This window comes from Schistocerca piceifrons, chromosome 2, assembly GCF_021461385.2.
Source record: "Schistocerca piceifrons isolate TAMUIC-IGC-003096 chromosome 2, iqSchPice1.1, whole genome shotgun sequence".
Taxonomy (NCBI): domain Eukaryota; kingdom Metazoa; phylum Arthropoda; class Insecta; order Orthoptera; family Acrididae; genus Schistocerca; species Schistocerca piceifrons.
In genome coordinates this window covers 857090013-857109549 of record NC_060139.1, presented here as the reverse complement: position 1 = coordinate 857109549, position 19537 = coordinate 857090013, and the positions used below count along the sequence as shown (strand labels likewise).

The following is a 19537-nucleotide window of genomic DNA, read 5'->3' as shown; positions in this document are numbered from 1 at the left end:
ATAATAATTTTTTACTGTGTTTATTAAAAAGTACAAGTAACAAAACTTTCAATTACAGCTTACCCCGTAAGACTGACATGGAGAGGAAGATAGAGATTTATAATTTTTCTGCCAGAACTCGTCAGCTATTTGTGAGGCTGCTGGCACTTGTGAAATGGGCAAACAGTGCCTCAAAAGTTGACAAATCAGCTGTAAGTATAGTAGCTAAAGGTTAAAGTTGTGGTGAGCTTTCCATGAGGTGTTATAGCTGTTAAAATTTAATTACATTTAAGTACTGAATATCAGTAAAGTCATGAGAAAGGCGAATTTTAGACCAGTTTGCACTCAGTAAATGGTATGTACAAGAAAAAAAGCAACCAGTCCAGTTATTCTTGGTGGAATAAATGTGGGTTTTGTCCAACTTCTGGTAGGGAGTGTATTATTTTGTAAGTTAAAGGCTGTGACTTTTTTTGTTGCATGCTGCGGTTGTAGTTGTCAACTGGTACCACAGTGAATGATGGGAAGTGAACAATAGTTGGATGATTCAACACACTGTCAGAACCAGTGTGAAAATAGCATTTGATAAACATCGTGATGTGGACTGTTTGAAAATACATGTTGGCATAATCGAATATATTGTGTGGGATGCTTTCACATAAAACAGAATATTCTGTAAAGTTGAAACTGTACTGTTAGGTTTCTGCCTGACCATTGCCTTGGAAATCGGGGCGTTCTGAAAATATCCCACGAAGTTTTTAGGTTTCTGCCTGACCATTGCCTTGGAAATCAGGCTGTTCTGAAAATATCCGATGAAGTATTTGAAACAGCAATTGAGCAGTCCGATACCACAGCCAGTTTTCCTCCAATCACATTCGTTGGATCTACCAACTCACAGCCAAAATAGAACATTGGAATATGAACCAATATTCTAACAAATCTCATATTCCCAGAAACAAACAATACAAAAAATAACTATGAACACCTGTAGCCAATCTTATAATTCGTAATAGCCAAATCATAATCGTCAGACTTGCATGCTCCATGTCAGAAACAGAAGTAATCAATTCATATCTTCCCCCAAAACTAGTCATTAGATTCAGTAATTCTCATTGGCTACCGGATATTATCATTGATTGGTTACGGCCAGCAGAAAAGCCACTGACACCATAAGTGATTGTGCTTCAGTATGTAAAGTGTAAAGTCACTCAGTTTCCCACAATATGATATTTGTGAGAAAATTAATGAGACTGATTTTGTGACATGCCAAAGTTTTTTTTATTTTTCTCAAACAGTAATATTGTCCCATCACAAGGGTTTGAATCAGGTGAAAAGGGGGGGGGGGGCTGTGGAACAACAGGAATGCCTTTCGGGATCAAAAATTCTGTGATGAAAGTGTCCATGTAATGTGGGGCATTCTCATGATGCAGTATCTACTTGTCTGCCATATCCGGTCCCACTCAGTTCACCCTTTTCCTGAGCCTTTCAAGAACTTGTGTGAAACACAGTGGACAGTTTGTTGTGGAGGAACAAATTCTTTATGCATGATACCCGTACTGTCAGAAAAGCAAATCAGCATTATTTTGGTCTTTGATTTGTTAATGTGAGCGTTTTTCGGTTGAGGAGATGTCTCAGTGTGCCATTTCGCACTTTTCTGCTTTGTCTCCGGATCATATTCAAAAATCCAGGATTCATCACCTTTGACGACATGACTGAACCATTCGTGGTCATTGGCAATCCTCTCAAGATGATCAGCGCACACATTTCTCCAGTAGCCCTTCTGCTCACTCGTGAGGTCTTTTGGTGCAATTTTGGCATTAATCTTTCACATTTGCAAATCTTCAGTCAAAATTTGTTCTACAGTGAAAGTGCTGAAGTTTAACTGGTCACCCATCATCCTTACATAGTTTGATCTCACAAGGGTACACAAATGTTCGACATTTCCATCGATTTTTTTAAGTTGAAGGTCTCCCTGAGTGAGGTTCATCTTCAGCATGTTCTCGGCCTTCCAAAAATGACTTATACCAAATGAGAACTTGTGCTCTTGATAAGGAGTGTTTCCCGTAGACCTGTTTCAACTTTTCAAAGGTTCCACTCAAGGATTCCGCAAGTTTAACACAAAACTAGACTGCATAACATTGCTCTTAATTCTGCTGTGCCATTTTTGTAACACACAGCAAAAATGCAACTGTGCTGATGGTGCTCTCAAAATCACACCATAGCTGTACAGAGCTGTTAGTTGGACTGAGTACCTGGAAGGGATGAACACAACATTCTATAGAAGTAGAACAATGCAGCCTTGCCATATCACTCATATTGTTGTCAGTCTCATTACTTTTCTCACATACCTTGTGATATAATTATTTGCCTTAGTCCCATTTTTGGAAGTATTCTGTTGGTGCACATTGCATAACAACACAATTCAAGTATCACCTTGTTGCTTGGAGTAGTTTTACTTGTATAGCTTTTTTGAGAACTTGTGTTGTTGGAGTTTCATTCAGATGATAAATACAGGAATACCCTGCTCCCTGCACACCACTCCTATCTATAAATCAGTCATATTACTTCATTGTCTCAGCTTTTTCCCTTTCAAACCTTACTACAGTGGTCTCCTGTATTCTAGTAAGGCAATTGAAATAAGGGAAAAACAGTTTCAGTAATGTTCACGTATAGAAATACACCAGTTATACTGTGTATATTTTGTCTGAGTGTGTGCTGTTATCAAAGATTTTATCATATGTCTTAATAGCTTTTTTTCTTTTCTAGCAAATAATGGCATTCCTGGACAAGCAGTCTATGTTGTTTGTGGACACTGCCGATATGTTGGCTCGAATGGCTAGGGAGACTCTGGTGCACGCTCGCTTGCCCAACTTCCATATTCCTGCTGCAGTTGAGGTGCTTACAACTGGGACCTATTCTCGATTGCCTGCTGTTATAAGAGTATGTATTATGTCTTCCAATTCTTATTCCATTGTTATTTGATTATCCCCCTTATTTTCCCATGTTATACACCGTGAATTTTGTCTATCACATATGTATGTTGCAACTTAAAGCCATTAGTTTATCCATGTCCTTTGTTTTCATGAATTTTGTCTATCACATATGTATGTTGCAACTTAAAGCCATTAGTTTATCCATGTCCTTTGTTTTCATATGTAATGTGTTGTTGACCTTCTACACGAAAATCCTCATGCACCCAGATAGCATTCAAGATAGTTCACCATTTTGAACCAGACATGAATATGACGGGCCAGATGTAAACGTCACGAGTCAGATGTGCAGGAATGAAAGTCAAGCCAAACGTAAACACTCATGGGAATGAAATTTGGACCAAGCGTTAGCATTACCAGTCTAACCTTTGAGACTAACACTTGTCAGTTACAATTGTGGTTTAGTTTTTACCTTTACACCACATGGATTGGTCACAGTTCTTTATATCTACATTATAAAGCAAGCTTAGTAGTGGTTTTGTACCTTTGTTCCAGAAGAAAAACTTAATACTCTCTTGTTGAAGATTAGGCGTTTACATGGAAGTAGTGATGAAGAATTCGGTGACCGTGACGTGATTGTAAAAAACGGACAGCGTGCTAAACATTTACTTATAGCGAGAAATACACTAATCATTTAGAAATATGCTGAGACTCGCTGCATAAAAGCTTCTGTTTCAAAACATTTAATTGAACACCCAGGATTATTATTATTATTATTATTATTACATTTGATGACAAATTGTGGGAAAAATTTGTTATGTAAACAAATGTCAGATAATAGACAATGAAGGGAAAAATGTAGATGGTGGAAGGCTTTTTGATTGCTCATGTTTGAAGGCCAAAAATCCAAATGTCTAAAAAGACCAGGAGCAGAAACGCCAGTGTTTAAAAAAGTAATACCTCTTAACAGATTTAAACATATTTTGAGGTGCTTACACTTTTGCAATAATGAAACTGCTGACAGTACTGACAGTCTTTGAAGGATAAGACCTGTCATCAGCCCTTGGAATTTTAAATTTAAATAAATTCACACCGTGGATGAAAATGCCAGTATAGACACATCCTTAATGTGATATAAATGATATTTAGCATATGAACAATTTAATCCATTAAATGGAGCAAGATTTGAATGAAAAGTTTACAAACAATGTGAGGCAAGTACTGGTTATTGTTACGTTTCAAAATATATTTTATATATACTGGCCATGACAAAACTGGTTGGAATAATAGGCACATCAGAGAATGTTCGTCATGTACATGTCAAAATCCATACTGAATAAGGGATGTACTTTGTTTCTTAACAACAGGTACTGTTTCCCCAATACTTTTTAAAATTGCACCAGGAAGATGCAAATGTTATCAGGACAGTACACAGCAGTAGCCAAAATATGCAAAAAAATATATAAAAAAAACTTTGTCGGGAAAGGCAAGTGTGACAGGCACATGATATCAATGAAACACAGAAGAGTAGAGATGATTGAACACATAGACAAACAGCTTAGAAAAACAAATCAAACAATGGAAAATCCAGGATGGAATGTAACAATATTATGAAAAGGAAAGTTGCTACTCTTGTAACCTCCCCGCAAAAATGAAAGATAATGCTCAAATGTAAATGGACATAGAGCTAAGTGTAACCTCCCAGAGAAATTTTGAAACACAATAATTGAATGTTAACTAGAATACAACCTAATGTAACCTCCCAGCAAATAAATTTAATGACAATGAAAATGAGAATCGCAGTCTGACTCAAGATGTAAGCTCCCACAAAAATAATAAAAAATTCAATGCTGATGAAACTTCAGTGACAATGAAAACTAAATTAGACCGAAATGTCGGTCTTTGGCCCTGTGCAAAAAATCAGAATTAATTTCTTACCTCATTGAAACTGCATGTCAAATTTCTGCTCTTATTGTTGGCCACGGCTTGGAGGAAATGCATCGCAAGTAATATTTTTTTTTTTTTTTTTAAATTTAACTGAAACGTTTCTTTAAAGGAAATGGAAGGAAATCGTTGGTTCAATTAAATGGTTCTTTTGTTAAAAATTGCTTTGAAATCAAAATTATTATTGGGGCACTTGTTGAAAATTAATTACAATAAATAAACTTTACATTATCTGATGTGCGCAATGCAGCTTGGTTACCTTAATTAACAATATACCTCATTCAGCATCTTGACCAGAGACCCATGTCGACGCCTGCGACTGCGTCCCGCTCGCGACCGTACTCGACTACTAGTGCTAACAGACTTCCATTAGCAACTGAACTGCGCTACTGCTACCGACAGACTACTCTGGCCTACTGCTACCGACAGACTACTGCTCGCAACTCTCGCGCGGTCATGCGCAGACTAGGAACGACAAATAGCTCTCTGGTCAGAGACTCTGCAATGCCTCGCCATCGCCGCCACACAACATACGTGTTTCATAACCCTCCACTGGGGGGGGGCAAAAATTTGGCAGCGATGGTGAGTCATTTGGACTTGCCATCGCAAGAAATTTTATTTTTTATTTTTTTTTTTTTAACTAATTAACTTTACAGTTACAGCATATATACAGATATAGTACATGAATTAAATGTGGTGCACATGCACCGAGTACCAAACATATTAGACAATGACAAAATGTGAGTCCAAAACATATTAGCAAATCAGAAAAATGTATATACAAATTATTTGATAGATAACAAAAGTGCACACGCACTGAATAACTCTTTAGCATTTTCAGAACAAATAAACAGAATGGCAAAAAATCATGTTGACAAGTGACATGAGTGCACATGCACTGCAGTTCAGAACATATCAGCAAATGAGGAAATGTATATACAATAAGTAACAAATGACATAAGTGCATACGCACGGAAGTATTGAACATATCAGGAAATCACAAAATGTATACAGAATGAGTACAAATCATATTGAAAAATGAGAAAAGTGCACAGGCACTGAAGTTCAGTTGAAAGCATATTAACACATGACATAAGTGCACATGTACTGTAGTTTAGAACATATCATCAAATCAAAAAAATGTATAGGTCCTGAATATAAATGATGTTAGCAAAAAATGATCTTCACTATGTGACAAGAATTAGGATAGGAAAGGGAAGGATTGCATCATGGTTGTAGCACTTTAGATTGCACATAGCTGCTCTGAAAGTCCATATCTTTCCACAGAAGTACAACACCAAGTGACACAATTTGAAGTTCTTTTTCCATTAGTATTTATCAGCATAGCCAAGACACTGAAATGTCGTAGTAATCTTCCATGTTATCGTTTTGGCGGTACATCAGGTACACCAAACAGTGGGACCATAATAACGTCTCCATCACTCACGGTGGTGGACAGCATGTCGTGTCAACACCACGCTCTTACAAGGCACACCAACGTAGAATTAGTGCAAAAACCAAATATAGTGCTCCATGATCAGGAGGATGTACAGGACAAATGGATATTGCAGTAATTCAGGGTAGTGAGGTCAGAAGGTGAAGGACATTACGTCACATACTAGTCTTGATTAGGAATTACATTAGTAGTTTGCGGCATTCATAGCCCAGTTATTGAACATTTCTGTACCATATATTCAGTATTACAGAATAATGTTCATAAAATTAAATTATTGGCATCATGGGTAATCGTATTACAATAAACAGCGGCAGTCTTTGGCCAGTTACAAAGCATATTTAGTATGACAGAATAATGTTCATCAGAAGTCTTCATTAAAAAAAAGAGTCAATTATTGGCCTAGCATTAACATAATACATTGAGTTATACAAATTATTGGCACTCATTGGCCAGGTATGAAAAGTCATCATTGAAAACAGGAGCTAATTAATGACATAATTAATAACATAATTCATTTAGTGACATTAATTATTGGCACTCAGTGGCCAGCTATAGAACATGAAAAATCATCATTGAAAACAGGAGCTAATTAATGGCATAATTAATAACATAATTCATTTAGTGACATTAATTATTGGCACTCAGTGGCCAGCAAGTATTGAATAGTATAAAACATTGTTCATTAAGAAGTCATTATTAAAAATCAGTTAATTACAGTCATAGCATTAATAATCATGGGAATTATAAGTAGTCTCATTACAATAAACAGTGGCAGTTATTAGCCAGTTACAAAGCATTATTTTATATATATTTTTTGTATCATTAAGAAGTCATTACTGAAGTGACATACTATTCAGAGCTGATCAGCATTACTCAGAACTCTCTTAAACTGGTATCTTTATTTGGGACTGGTAATACATTTTTTGTTAGCAATGCATTGCTTAGGGTAATTATAGGGGAAAGCAAGAAGAAAAAATTTGTTTCTGGTTTGTTGGTATAAATGAAAATGTGTAACGTCATCTGTCATAAGTCAGCTGTGGCAAGATTATGAAACAAGTAGAGTATATGTAATCACCTTCATAGATTTAATGAACAACTGCTTATAGCACATTAATCTCATAAATAATTTCTCCTGCAAAAAATGTATAAAAATGGATTATTAAGCTGAAAAGAGAAATGCATTTTATGCTGAAAAGTAGTGAACTTCGAATTAACAGGTAGTGAAATGTGTATAAAAAATGTGTTCCATAGCTGTCCTTTCCAAAACCTTCAGTCATTATACTATGCAATATAACACCTGCTGTCAAAACGAACTGCAACAAATACTTAAATAACTACATAGCATAAATATAACTTCAACATTATCCTCATCTGCAAAGAAAACTTCATTATCCATATCATCATAACTCCATTATCATCATCACCTGTAAAGAAAAACTTCATTATTCATAGTAGCATATCCTTCATCATTACTCTTCATCAGCATTCATTATCATCTGCAAAAATCACTTCATTATTCATTACACAACTATTCCTTATCTCTAGCATATTTCATCACTTAAAACTAGGATGTGTAGTACTGTCTGACAGCTTGCATCAATCACCTTGTATTCTGAAAGAAAAAATTACTTAAGACTGCTATTCTACGATGTGTATAGTATATTCTTGTTAATGCTTGTTAATCCTGATCCATTTACTCTTCCTCATAAAGTTATTGCATCTTCTTTCGATCATTCCGTAGGTGAAGTTCCCATTTCTGTGTAATTTATTTCCTTTACACGTTATTTTTTTCTGAAAATGATGAACAGAGTTTAATATCGTGCATTTACATCATATACTCACTAAATAATGACTGGTTTAAGGTAACATAATTAAGCATACAGCATAACATGACAGAAAACGTAATATGTTAAAGACATTGACAGTGTTCAAATGCAAAAATGTACACAGAATATCACAATGCAGCAGCAAAAAATGTAAAACAGTCACGATCTTGAGATGTCATAAGGCAAAAAATGTCAAAGTCGACTGGTGTTTGCTATGTCTTCACCATTTCATAATGCATACGAACAAAACATGAAATAATCGTATATATATAAGAAAGAAAAAATGTGATGTTCGTTGTGTTCAGCTTGTATGTAGTGTAGTTAATAGAGGCGATAATTAAAGCCTTTAATGGAGAAAAAATGTAATGAAATTAACATGTCATTAGATAACATTGCATAATTAGTCATAAAATACGTAAGTGTCTCTGGAAAAAAATGTGCACAGTCTGATATATAACGACAAGAAAAGCGACCTGCTAACCTTACCTTGCTGGGCACTTGCCAAGAAAAATACGATAATCATCAGTAGTTAGTCATGTGAATATAATTGCATAAGTGGTCATAAAGATTAGTAAATGGCATCATAGCATGTTACATCATAAAGTGGTTTCCTTCAATAAACGGTTTAATGTTTGAGATATGGTGATTGCCTTTCGATTTTCTGGTTCTCAAAGTTTCGACGTGTACAACATTGGGGTGAAGGATGCTGCGAATCCGGTATGGACCTGCGTATAGAAGTTCAAATTTACTGCGCTTATCTTTTATTCTGCTGGATAAATAGTGTGTACGTACTAATATCTTCTGTCCAACGTGAAAGTCTCGGCGCGTACAAACCTGTTTTTGTTGTCTTCTCCGGCGCTCTGCGGCACGTTTGATGTTGTTCAGCGCAATGTCAATTATTTCGTGGTGTCTTAGTCGACGACAGGTAGGGAAGTTTACTAATTCTTTAATTTTGTTTGGTGGTCCAACGTTTTTCAGTATAACAGACGGAGATAGCATAGTGGATTCATTTGGAATGGAATTAATTACATCTTGGAATGAGAGTATGTGTGTATCCCAATTAATATGTCTTTTGTGGCAGTATATTCTACACAGCTTACCAATTTCTTTCATTAATCTTTCACAGGGGTTCGAAGAAGCATGGTACTTGGATATATAAATCGGAGAAATGTTTCTAGCTCGTAACATACATGTCCATGTAGCAGAACGAAATTGTGATCCATTATCGGAAATTACTTTCAACACGTGCCCTACATGAAATAGAAAATGTTTTACAAATGCTTTCGAAACAGTTTTAGCTGTAGCTTTGCGTAACGGAGTGAAAGTAACAAATTTTGAAGTGAGCTCAACAGCGACAAATATGTAGCAAAAACCTCTGTTAGTTCTCGGAATCGGACCAAAAATGTCTACAGCGGCCATATGTTTTAATTTAACAGGTACAATGGGATATAAAGGAGGAATATGTGAAGTGGTGTCTGACTTAGCTTTCTGGCAAATTTTACATGACGCTAAAACTCGTTGTATACGTTTCTCCATGTTGGTAAAATAACAGTTCTTTCTCAGTATAAGAAAACATTTTCTTGCTCCGTAATGTGCATAACTTAAATGAATGTACCAGATTAATTTGTTAACCAGTTTGTCAGGAATGCATAATAACCAGTTGTTGCTGTCAGGATGAGAGCGGCGAAACAGAATGTCATTGCGTACAGTGTAATGGTTTCTAATCGTAACATTATTCCTATCTTGCCAAAGGTGTTTAATTTCTTTCCACACGTTGTCTTCATTTTGCTCTTTTGCTATGTCCTGTAATGACGACAAAATAAAATTTTCAAATGCTACTTGTTGGATGTACATAACGCTGAAATTTGCTTTGCAGAAGTTGGTTGCGACGTCTTGCTTGGTGCGTCTGCTATAACATTTTGTGTGCCGGGAATGCGAACTATTGTAAAATTAAATTCTTGTAAATAAAGTTTCCATCTGCTTAACCTGTCGTGCGTAAATTTAGCTGAAAGTAAGAATTGTATCGCCCTGTGGTCTGTGTAAACGGTCGTGTGTCTTCCATAAAGAAAATGCCTAAATCTCGTGAAAGCCCATTAAACGCATAATGTTTCAAGTTCTGTAACAGAATAATTTCGCTCAGCAGGTGACAGAATGCGGCTTGCAAATGCGATGTTTTTAATTACTGTAGAACCATCTTCTTCAATTTCCTGGAAAATGTGTGATGTGTTGGCAAATGTGCCAACACCTTGTGGTTAGAGGAGGCAGAAATGCACGCTATCTAACGCAGACGGGCGTGAATTCTGGAACAGGATAAGTATTGAATGCTAATAAGAAAAGTATGCAGCTCCTCGAATACTTAACTTTTATTTATCCTTGTTGTGAATACAGCATTCTTGATGAGACATCTCATACGATAACTATCAAACTATGTAAGGTTAATGGCGCCTTGCTAGGTCGTAGCCATGGACTTAGCTGAAGGCTATTCTAACGGTCTCTCGGCAAATGAGAGAAAGGCTTCGTCAGTGCAGTCGCTAGCAAAGTCGTCGTACAACTGGGGGCGAGTGCTAGTCCGTATCTCGAGACCTGCCTTGTGGTGGCGCTCGGTCTGCGATCACACAGTGGCGACACGCGGGTCCGACATGTACTATTGGACCGCGGCCGCGGCCGATTTAAGCTACCACCTAGCAAGTGTGGTGTCTGGCGGTGACACCACAATGTGTACGCCTAAAGCGGTGTTAGAACTGTCGGTGGCAATGGAAAAATTTCTGGTAAGATCTGGGTGAGATAAAAGTGGAGCATTCAACAAAGCATGTTTCAGGTTCACGAATTCAGAATGTGCTTGCTTATCCCAAGACCAAATAGTGTTTTTACCTGTTAATTGACATAATCTAGGCGTGTCTAAAGCAGAGTGATGAATAAATTTGCGAAAAAAGTTAATTAAGCCCAAAAAAACTGCGTAATTGTTTCTTCGTCGTAGGAACAGTAATGTCACGTAGAGCTTGAAGTTTTTCCGGATCAGGTGCAATGCCTTCTGCTGAAATTACGTGTCCAAGAAATTTTATAGAAGTTTTACCAAAATGCGATTTACTGAGATTAACTGTGAGTCCTTGTGCATGAAAAGTTTGTAACAGACGTTCAAGAATCATATTGTGTTCAGACCAGTTAGCTTCTGCGATAAGAATGTCGTCTACGTACGTCGTAATTCTGTCCTTAAGTTCTGTCGGAAGTATTGTGTTCAAACCGCGAATAAAAGCTGCTGAAGAAATAGTTAATCCGAATGGTAATTTGCAAAATTGATAACAGTCGCCAAAACAGAGAAAAGCTGTGTATTTTCTGCAATTCGGATGAAGTTGAATTTGCCAAATTCCCGATTTCAAATCTAATGTCGAATAAATAGCAGTACCATGAAATTTCTGTAAAAGTTCCTCTAAAATCTGTGGTCGATCTGTTTCATTAATAATGATGTCATTAATGTGACGTGAATCAAGTACGAGGCGAAGTGAGCCATCTTTTTTCTTATCAATATGTAGCGGGTTTATGTACGGACTAACTGCTGGTTCTATAATTCCTTGGTCAAGCATATCCTGCAATTCTTTTTTAACCTGCTCTCTATGAATATACGGAATGGGATAATGCTTTGCTTTAAATGTGTCGTGCTGTTTGACTTGAAATTCATACATAAAGCCGGACATAGTACCAGGAACATTGTCAAAAACTGGAGCTTGTTCTAAAAGAATTTTGTGTAATTGCGTTCGTTCGTCGTCTGTATTTGCACTGCTCTGTTTAACTTTATCAGTAATCATCTGCATTACGTCGTAGTCAGCTTCGTCTGGAGTATTATAGTTATGTACGTACGTATCCGTGAACAATGTGGGATTGCAGTCCATGTTACGTGTTGCGGAAATGACCTCTGTGCGGTTAATTGTTTGTTCTTCCGCAGATAATGAGTGCTGAAATTCTAAAGCCAATTGCACATTTTCATCCTTTTAACATTAAATAAGAATTCTGAAAATCAATAACTGCGTCGTGTTGTACCAGAAAATTCGTACCTAAAATAACGTCTGTTGTCAATAAAGGAACAATCCAAAAATTTGAATGAAAAGTATGACCTGCAATACAAAATGATAAATGCGTCTGTAATTTAACGTCTACTCCTTTGCTCGATACTGCTCCTTTCACTTTCGTTTTGCCTAGTGGTAATGTGGGATAAGTATTCTCTTTGTTACACTCTTTAAAAGTTTCTTCATTTATTACTGACATAGGTGATCCGGAATCAATTACTGCTGAAAATTTCGATGAGCCTACTTTAATTTCGATGACAGGATGTGAAATAGTTTTCTGAACAAATGGTCTTTCCTGCAAAAGAGTATCTCTGATATCAAAAGTAATTACATTTTCGTGAACTACATTTTGCGTGTCAAAGGTAGTGCTTGTGTTACTGGAAGATGCGACTTGTACAGTATATAGTCAGATTCTATCTGATGTGTTACTATTTTCAGCTGGATGTTGTGGCACTTCTACTATTTGAACTGTTCTATTACTTCTTCCATACGTGTTACGCTCTGGATGATACCTATTGTCGGGTTCATTCATGAGAATATGTTCTTGTTGATTACTTTGTTGCTGGTAAGACCGACTGTTATTAAACGTACGCTGATAATTGTCCTCATTATTTTTACGTCTGTCGTAATAGTCATTCCTATACGGTGCATTGCGATAGGAATTGAAATACTGTGTTTTCTGTACGTAGTTGTTCCTTTGCTGCCGTGCATTACTATTTGTTGGATCTGGGACTATACGTGCACGCGGCGAAACATTAAAGTTAGGTTGACCTTGTGCATTACATTGTTGGTTAGGTATTCCAACCGGCTGGCTTTCATGTTGTTGTGGTGGAAAACCTCTATTGTTACTAAAATGTGGTTCCTGTTGCTGAAATCTTTGACGGTATTGATAATTGGAATTTTGTCTGTTATTAAAGTTGTGGTGGCTGTCATTCCTAAAGCGTCTGTTGGCCATGATTATTATACGAAAAATTTTTGTTTACAAAAGAATAATCAGATTGTTGTACTTCCAAGAGCTGTAACAGATCTCTGAATGCCGAAATGTTTTCTTTTTGTTGACCCGTTAGAAGTGACACTCTTAATGATCGTGGTAATTTAGAAATGCATAATTGTATAAGTGCAGATTCACTGTACGGTTCACTTAGGTACTGGTTTTGTTGGACCATATGCTCAAAAAATTGCGTAACACTGGGAAAATTTGAGTTCTCATAATTTGGTAAACTAATTAACTGATCTTTTATTCCGCGCTGTGTCGTCTTCGACCAATACGCTGACAGAAAAGCATTCTGGAATTCTTCTACGGAGTAACATTGTCTCGCGATCGGTCTCATACGGGTTGCCGGTTCGCCTTCCAAAAAACTGCAAATGAATTCAAGTTTGTGTGTTACGGGCCAAGTCGGTGGAAAGGCAAAGCTAAATTGTTGTATCCAATCCAGTGGGTGAATCTGTGTTCTATCATTTTTAAACACTTTAAACTTTCTCACTGACAGAAAATGTTTGTAATCAAAATTATCGTCTCTATATGACGGAACAGGTTCTGTGTTGTAAGAGAATCTATTTGTTTGTGTTTGTTCTGAATCTAAGTCCCGTACTCTCTGTAAATTACCCATATTATATGCGCTGCGTGAGTCGGACAAATGTTCGAAAGGTGGCGTCTGCTGTGATGTGTTATTAACTGAAATATTTTTCATCTCTGTTACTTCTTGCTGTCAACTTGACAGTTTTCTACGCAACGTGTCATTAGATGAATCGATCTCATTAATTGTCTGCTGTAAATTTTGAAATTCAGGTGTTTGGTTAAATGAAACCGGTGCAGTATCGTCTGATTTATTGTCATTAGTATTTTCGATAACACAATACGACTGGCCAATTCATCACATTTTTCAGTCAGTATTTTAACCTGATCATCGGTTTTAGAATCAGACGCATTAATCTGTTTTTGCAACTTACGTGTAGTTTCGTTCAGTTTTTTAACGTCAGCTTTGACGACATCGGAATCCTGTGTTAGTTCTAATTGTTCGAGTCTGTCGGTCACTGTTTGAAAATCTGTTGTGTATGTGTCTGTTTTCGATTTAAGGTCAGAAATCTCATCACGTAATTCAGTGTTCAACTGTTCGATGGTATTAATTTTGTCCGATACTGTAGCAATATTGTTATCTACATATGTTTTTGCCTTCGCAAACATTTTACGTTTGTCTTCCTGTCTCTGTGCAGTGATTGTTTCCATTACCTGACGTTTTACTTTATTTTGATCCTGAATAAATTTACGGAAACGCGTATCACTGTTTTGTATGTGAACACTGAGACGTTCGTTAATTTGAGAGTTCTGTTGCTCGAATTTCGCGTCTATCTTTTCATCCATTGTGCGCGAAAGTTCTGCTGTCATTGTTTTAAACTCGTCGCGTAATTGTGTAGCTTTTTCAGAGCATTGTTTAGCGACTGTACTAATTTCCGCTCTAAGTGTTTCTGTTGCGGCTGTTCGCATTTCCCTTAATTCTTGCGCAACAGACCTAATTTCTTCGCTACTTTTCTTTGAACAAGCCTCAATTTCCTCGCGTAACTGTTCCTTAGTGTCATGACACTGCGCGGCAACGGCTCTAATTTGTTCACTAAGCTGTCTGGAATTGTCGTCTAAGTTTTCATTAAGCTGTCTGGAATTGTTGTCTAATTTTTCATTAAACTGTCTGGAATTGTTGTCTAATTTTTCATTAAACTCTTTGTTCTGCTCACTAAGTTGTTTGAGATCTTCACTCTGTTGTTTGGAATTTACACTAAATTCGTTCTTAAACTGTAGCATTACTGCCATAAATTGTTCCAAACCAAAAGTAGCTGCTGCATTCTCAGTGCTCTGTGATGGAGTACATGCAATTGTCACGTTCTGTGTGACCATTTGGTCATTCTGTAATTTGCAAAAAGATTTGTCAGTCAAACGTACACTGTCAGCCACTATTTCGGAATTAAATAAATCCGTCGTATTTTGTGTATCCTGTTCATTTTCATTAGACAAATTTGTGTGTTCATCACGTAAATTTAGTAAACCGGGTGTGTTAGGCTGGGCAGCGCTCATTACAATAGAGCGTCACGCGTCATCGATTGTCGTCAAATCAACAGAGGACATAACCGAGTTCGTTCGTTCATCATTAAGACAAAAGTCATCATTAGTGGTTGGAACGCATTGATTGTCAGTGAACGCAGGATTGTCATCATTACTCTGCGTGTCACAATTACTATCGGTCACGTTGTTTAAGTCGGTAATTTCTTTCAAAATACCTCGCGATACTCTATTCACAGTCTTTCGCGGCATTTTTACAATAGTCACAATTGTTCACAAAAGAAATAAGCACAGATGCAAAAAGCAACAAACACAAATACAACAGAGCAAAGAATTGCCGATGATCTGAGGAAAGAAAGTCACAAAATTAGTAAAAGCGTTGCGCCAAGTCCTAATTATATTTAAGCTAATAAGAGCAGATATCTGACTGTTTTTCAAAAGATTCTCAACGAAATACGATCCTGGACTGGGTGTCGCCAAGTGTAACCTCCCCGCAAAAATGAAAGATAATGCTCAAATGTAAATGGACATAGAGCTAAGTGTAACCTCCCAGAGAAATTTTGAAACACAATAATTGAATGTTAACTAGAATACAACCTAATGTAACCTCCCAGCAAATAAATTTAATGACAATGAAAATGAGAATCGCAATCTGACTCAAGATGTAAGCTCCCACAAAAATAATAAAAAATTCAATGCTAATGAAACTTCAGTGACAATGAAAACTAAATTAGACCGAAATGTCGGTCTTTGGCCCTGTGCAAAAAATCAGAATTAATTTCTTACCTCATTGAAACTGCATGTCAAATTTCTGCTCTTATTGTTGGCCACGGCTTGGAGGAAATGTATCGCAAGCAATATTTTTTTTTTTTTTTTTAATTTAACTGAAACTTTTCTTTAAAGGAAATGGAAGGAAATCGTTGGTTCAATTAAATGGTTCTTTTGTTAAAAATTGCTTTGAAATCAAAATTATTATTGGGGCACTTGTTGAAAATTAATTACAATAAATAAACTTTACATTATCTGATGTGCGCAATGCAGCTTGGTTACCTTAATTAACAATATACCTCATTCAGCATCTTGACTAGAGACCCATGTCGACACCTGCGACTGCGTCCCGCTCGCGACCGTACTCGACTACTAGTGCTAACAGACTGCCATTAGCAACTAAACTGCGCTACTGCTACCGACAGACTACTCTGGCCTACTGCTACCGACAGACTACTGCTCGCAACTCTCGCGTGATCAAGCGCAGACTAGGAATTACAAATAGCTCTCTGGTCAGAGACTCTGCAATGCCTCGCCATCGCCGCCACACAACATACGTGCTTCACTCTCCATATAGCAGAGATGCTAAGTCACAGATAGGCACAACAAAAAGACTGTCACAAATAAAGCTTTCGGCCTTTGTTAGAAATGGACGACACACAGACACTCACGCAAATGCAACTAATACTCACATGACTGCTGTCTCAGGCAACTGAAACCACACTGGGAGCAGCAGCACCAGTGCATGATGGGAGTGGTGACTGGGTGACGGTAAGGAGGAGGGTGGGGCGGGGAGGGGGAAGGATAGTAGGATAGGGGTGACTGACAGTAAGTAGTGCTGGGAGGTGCACAGGGATGAGGTGGAGAGAGGGTAGGACAGCTTTGTACAGTTGGGACGTTAGATGGAGGGCAGGGGAGGGGGGGGGGGGGGAGGGTAGCAGAAATGAAGAGAAGTAAAAAGACTGGGTGTAATGGTGGAAAGAGGCCTATGTAGTGCTGGAATGGGAACAGGGAAGGGGCTGGATGGGTGAGGACAATGACTAACGAAGGTTGCAGCCAGGAGGGTTACTGGAACGTAGGATATATTTCAGGGAAAGTTTCTACCTGCACAATGCAGAAAAGCTGGTGTTGGTGGGAAGGATCCATATGGCACAGGTTGTGAAGCAGTCATTGAAATGAAGGGTGTTACGTTTGGCAGTGTGCCCAGCAACAGGGTGGTCTACTTGTTTCTTGGCCACAGTTTGTCGGTGACCATTCATGTGGACAGATAGCTTCTTGGTTGTCATGCCCACATAGAGTGCAGCACAGTGGTTGCAGCTTAACTTGTAGACCACATGACTGGTTTCGCAGGTAGCCCTGCCTTTGATGGGGTAGGTGATGTTTGTGACCAGGGTGCGGGGATATATGGGACAGGTCTTGCATCCAGGTCTATTACAGGGGTATGAGCCCCTGGCTGAGAATGTAATTCAGTTGCTCCAGTTCTGGGTGGTACTGAGTTACGAGGGGAATGCTCCTCTGTGGCTGGAAGATGATACTTGGGATGTTGTGGGAGATTGGAAAGATATGGCATGGGAGATTTGTTTTTGTACAAGATTGGGAAGATAATTAGTGGGTGTGAAGGCTTCAATGAGACCCTCAGTAGATGTCGAGAGGGACTGCTCTTCACTGCAGATGCGACTACTACGGGTGGCATTTTTCTACCTGTGTTTTGACTACCTCTCATCGTGCCCTGAAATGAGAAATGCCCTGCCTACTATCCTTCCCACCCCTCCCACAGTGATATTCTGCTGTCCACTGAACCTACACAATATACTCGTCCATCCCTACACAACCCTTGCTCCCAACCCCTTACCTCATGGCTTCTACCCATGTAATGGACTTAGATGCAAGACCTGTCCCATACATCCTCCCACCACCAACTACTTTTGACAATATTGACTGGAATACTCTCTTTGATATTCTGAGGGTGGCAGGGGTAAAACACAGGAAGCAAAAATCTATTTACAACTTGTACGGAAACCAGATATCAGGTACAAGAATCAAGGGACATGAAAGGGAAGCAATGGTTGAGAAGGGAGTGAGACACGGTTGTAGTCTATCCCCTTTGTTATTCAATTTGTACACTGAACAAGCAAAAGGAACAAAAGAAAAATTTGGAGTAGGAATTAAAGTGTGAGGAGAAGAAATAAAAACTTTGAGGTTTGCCTATGACATTGTAATTTTCTCATAGACAGCAAAGGACATGAAAGAGCAGCTGAACGGAATGAACAGTGTCTTGAAAGGAGGTTATAAGACGAACATCAACAAAAGCAAAACAAGGATTATGGAATGTTGTTGAATTAAATTAGGTGATGCTGAGGGAATTAGATTAGAAAATGAGACACTTAAAGTGGTAGTTGAGTTTTGTTATTTGGGTAGCAAAATAATTAATGATAGCTGAAGTGGAGAGGATATAAAATATATATTGGCAATGGCAAGAAAAGCATTTCTGAAGAAGGGAAATTTATCAACATGAAACATAGATTTAAGTGTCAAGAAGTCTTTTCTGAAAGTATTTGTATGAAGTGTAGTCATGTATGGAGGTGAAACATGGTGGGTAACCGGTTTAGATAAGAAGAGAATAGAAGTTTTATGAAATGTGGTGCTGAATAGAATTTGGGAACAAAGATATTTGCGGCACAACCTGACTAGAAGAAGGGATCCGCTGGTAGGACAGACTCTGAGACATTACGGGGTCACCAATTTAGTACTGGAGGGAAGTGTGGGGGGTAAAAATCGTAGAGGGAGAACAAGAGAGGTATACAGTCACCAGATTCAGAGGGATGTAGGTTGCAGTAGTTACCCTTCAGTGAAGAGGCTTGCACAGGAGGGAGTAGCTTGGAGAGCTGCAAACCAGTCTTAAGACTGGAGACCGCAACAACAACAACAACATAAAATCAGAAGAGAAAGAACCCATTATATCATGACTTTGAACTGCCCATCAGTTCTACTTCTATTGCACAAGCTTAAAAACGCTAATCATTGCAAAATCAGAGGGTGTATTTTGCATTACTTCTATAGCTCGCATCATGTAAGACAGCACTTGTGCGCATAGAGGCGGAGCTGTGGAGGGATGAAAACTGCACATGTGCGGTAGCAGAGAGCAGTCAAAGTATGTCCACGTTGCCGAACTGCGTTGCTGCGGACAACAGTCAGGCCCATTTGCCTTCGGTACATCATATTATATGTACAAATCTGTGAGGGGAATAGTAAATATTAAAACCAATTTCGATCAGTCGTCATGAAAGAAATATTAATTTACGTCTTGACAATGTTGCAACCACTGCTCCGTAGATTTACTCTGCGTGACGTCGGGAGGCGAGAACAGCTGACACAGCTTTGTGAAAACATGAAGTACAATTTTCCTCAAAGTGACAGTTATGACAGTAGTCTAATGATGAGATTATTGAAACTGCTTGCTGCAATAGTTAACGTTTTTTGCAATTTGAACTGTATTATAAGTAAAAATTTAATACACAACAAAA

The 19537-nt window shown here is 38.0% G+C and overlaps 1 protein-coding gene across 1 annotated transcript in view; it reads left to right on the top strand.

Annotated features, from left to right (window-relative positions):
- The window catches only part of LOC124776432 (mediator of RNA polymerase II transcription subunit 14), a 180921-nt gene that overhangs the window by 5444 nt on the left and 155940 nt on the right, over positions 1 to 19537 (top strand). The window contains 2 exon segments of the mRNA XM_047251426.1: positions 59 to 191; positions 2743 to 2916. Coding sequence (XP_047107382.1) covers positions 59 to 191; positions 2743 to 2916 — 307 coding nt within the window.